A 2916-nucleotide genomic window follows, 5' to 3' on the forward strand; every position below is an offset into this window, starting at 1 on the left:
ACATTTCTAGGGATAGTCCCACACTCTTACATGTGGCACTTCAAGACGTAACCAAAGGAATTATTTTAGTTCCAATGGACAGAAAGTAGCCACTTGACACATTTTTTAAGAAAACTCTGGTTAAAAGGACACAAAAATGAAAGTATGACTATACTTACTGCATAGTTGCAGTAAATCAGATCCATGAATACAAAAGCCATCAAAATATATTATACATCTGAGTTTCAAAGCTACTTTAAAATACTGCTTTGCTTTAGAATACAAATAATACTGTTTGGGGTTAGTTTGTAGAGTTGCATTTTGGTCCATGCTGTTAATTCTATATTGTTATATTCCTCTTCCATTAGTTCAAGAGCCTCAAAACAACAGGTTCTCAGGCAGTGGCAAGAATGATGAAGCCAAATCTCAGGCTTCAACTGCTGCAGTCAGTTCATAAAAACTTTAATTTCAACCACCTCCCTTCTTTACTGCTTTAAATAAACTTCCCTCAGAATTCTAAGGGAAAAGATGTCAGGGACACGGATTTAATACTGTTAGAGATGGGGGTTTGTCCCCATCTGATCTTGAGCCGATAAAACACAGCTCTTAAGAATGTCCAGTCCATACAAAGGAAAAAGAAAAAAAAAAAAAAAGGATCATCAGCAACAACAACAAAACAAAAACAGTTTACTGTGACTATGCGGTAGTTCCACATAATCTGCTGGCAGTAGAAACTTCTTTGCTGTCAGAGTCGGGTCTTCCTGAAACCACAAATGGCCAAGTCTGGAAAAAAAAAAAACCAAACAACAAAAAACAACAAAAAAACTGGTATATCATATTAAAAAGAAAGTTTATCCTGGTATGAAACTGGAGCTTTATATTACTGATAGATGTCTAACTCTGGTTCACTTGCAAACACGTCATCATGTTTTAGTCCCTATGGGAAGCACAGAGAGAGCTGAGTTCCTCTAACAAATTTTTTCATTATGTTTTTCATTGTAATTAAATGCTCTGCAACAGAGCTGCCATGATCAGCAACAAATCGTTCTTACAAAAAATGCAACCATCCTCTTGCTTTGCAACTGTTTGCATCATTCTATAAACAAAAAGCACATAAAGTATCAAACCCCAATCACTCTGAACCACTTAGGCAACCGTTCTACCCCTGTGACACGCATCAGGCACTAGTTCTGTACCGATGAACGGATGACGCGTGCCTGTGCTCCAAGCCAGCCTCCAGAGCAATTACTCCTTTTTCGGACATTAAGCTTGCCTAATGCCCGAAGAATTTATTTCTTTAGGGTCCTCTACGCCGGCTCCCCAGCACAGACACACCCGCCTCTCGGGTCTGGGTCGAGGATTACAGGGATTTGCGAAACGGTCAGGGCCGCCCCGCCGCTCCTTCCCTGGTGGGCACTGCCCGGCGGAGCTGCCCCAGAGGGGTGCCTTGCGAAGTGCCCCGGGGCCTCCCCCCTTAACCCCGCGGGGGCCCCTTGCCGCTCATTCCGAAGGCGCCAGAGCCGTGCCCGCCTGCGCGCCCCTCCGCATCGTACCAGGTTGACGGGGTGGACGTAGCCGTTCTCGTAGCGGTCCTCCTGCAGGAGCTGCCGGAGATGGGCGATGTAGCTGGAAGCCAGGCGCAGAGTGTCCAGCTTGGAGAGCTTGGTGTCGGGCGGCACCCAGGGCAGGCTCGTCTTCAGCCGGGAGAACGCCTTGCTCAGCACCCGCATCCGCGCCCGCTCCCGTGCGTTGGCCGCGTTGCGCTGGGACTGCTTCCCCTCGGGCTGCGGGCCCCGCGGCCCCGACACCGCTTTCTTGCCCCCGGGGCAGCCGCCCCGCGCCCGCTTCCTCTTGCAGCCGCTGCCCGCCGGCCCCGCCGCGCAGCTGCCCTCGCCATCCTCCTCCTCCTCGTCTTCCTCTTCCTCCTCCTCCTCCGCCGCCGAGGAGTTGTCCCCCGAGGGGTAGAGCTCTCCGCGGGGCTGGCGCTTGGCCGGCGGCGGGTAGTCCAGCTGCAGCGCCCTCAGGTCCATATCGGGCAGCTCGTCCGCGTCGCTCCCGGAGCCCGCTGACATCGCCCCGAGAGGGAGGCAGGGAGGCGGGCGGGCCGGAGGGGGCGGACGGCCGAGGCGCCCCGGGGAGTCGGCGCAGCGCCGGTGCCGGCGGGGAAGGGGTGCGGCGGGTGCGCGGAGGGGGGATGCGCCCCTCGACAGCGCTATATATCTGGGTGTCCGCGGAGCGAACCATCCGCCGGGCGGAGCGGGGGAGTGGGGGCACAGAGGAGGGGTAGGACCCGGCGGATCACCGCGCTGGGGGCGGCGCCTCTCCGCGCTGGCCCGCGAAGACGAACCTGTATGGAGGGGACGGGGTTGTCTTCAGGTGTATATGTGCTCTGGTGAATCACGCCGCCGTGCGAATGAGCGCTTTCCCACAGCGACAGACCCCGCTCGTCTCCGTGGAGGGCGGAAAATACCCGCGGGACTCATCCTGCGAGTGCTTTTGCGGGGAGGGGAGCACCGCTCGCCCAGGCGGCTGCGGCTGGGCTAAGGCTAACCGCGGCCTGGGGCTCTGCCGACCCCAACCCACCTGTATCCCATTCTCCTCTTGCCTTTCTTTCTGGTCGGGGGATTTTTCCACCGCACACAACCTCGCAGCCGAGTGGTGTGGCAGGACGGGGCCAGGTCTTCGCTACCCGCCCTCCTCCGAGCGGTGCCGGTGCCCCTCCGCCTGAGCGGGCAGGAGCAGCGGGGAAGCGGCACCCCGGGGTGGGTTGTTGGTTTGGTGGGAGCAGTGCGAAAAGTCATTGGAAACGCGCGGGCTGTGTTTTGATGGTGTCAGTAGGTTTGGGGGAAGCTACAGGCAGTAGCAAGTGTCCGAAGGGTTCTCTTTCAACAGAGCAATTAGTTAAAAGGCAGTTAATTGGGCTGCGTAGAGCTCTGT

General features: G+C 55.4%; 1 protein-coding gene across 1 annotated transcript; it reads right to left on the reverse strand.

Moving 5' to 3' along the window:
• Positions 1 to 316: 316 nt before the first annotated feature.
• Positions 317 to 2051, reverse strand: MSC (musculin; the record flags this gene model as incomplete). The annotated part of the gene is made up of 2 exons (XM_080610684.1): positions 317 to 762; positions 1533 to 2051. 2 exons carry the CDS (start codon positions 2049 to 2051, stop codon positions 676 to 678), a joined length of 606 nt encoding a protein of 201 aa, XP_080466810.1. The 3' UTR covers positions 317 to 675.
• Positions 2052 to 2916: the final 865 nt, after the last annotated feature.

Source organism: Psittacula echo, assembly GCF_963264785.1.
Source record: "Psittacula echo genome assembly, chromosome: 2".
NCBI classification, from domain to species: domain Eukaryota; kingdom Metazoa; phylum Chordata; class Aves; order Psittaciformes; family Psittacidae; genus Psittacula; species Psittacula echo.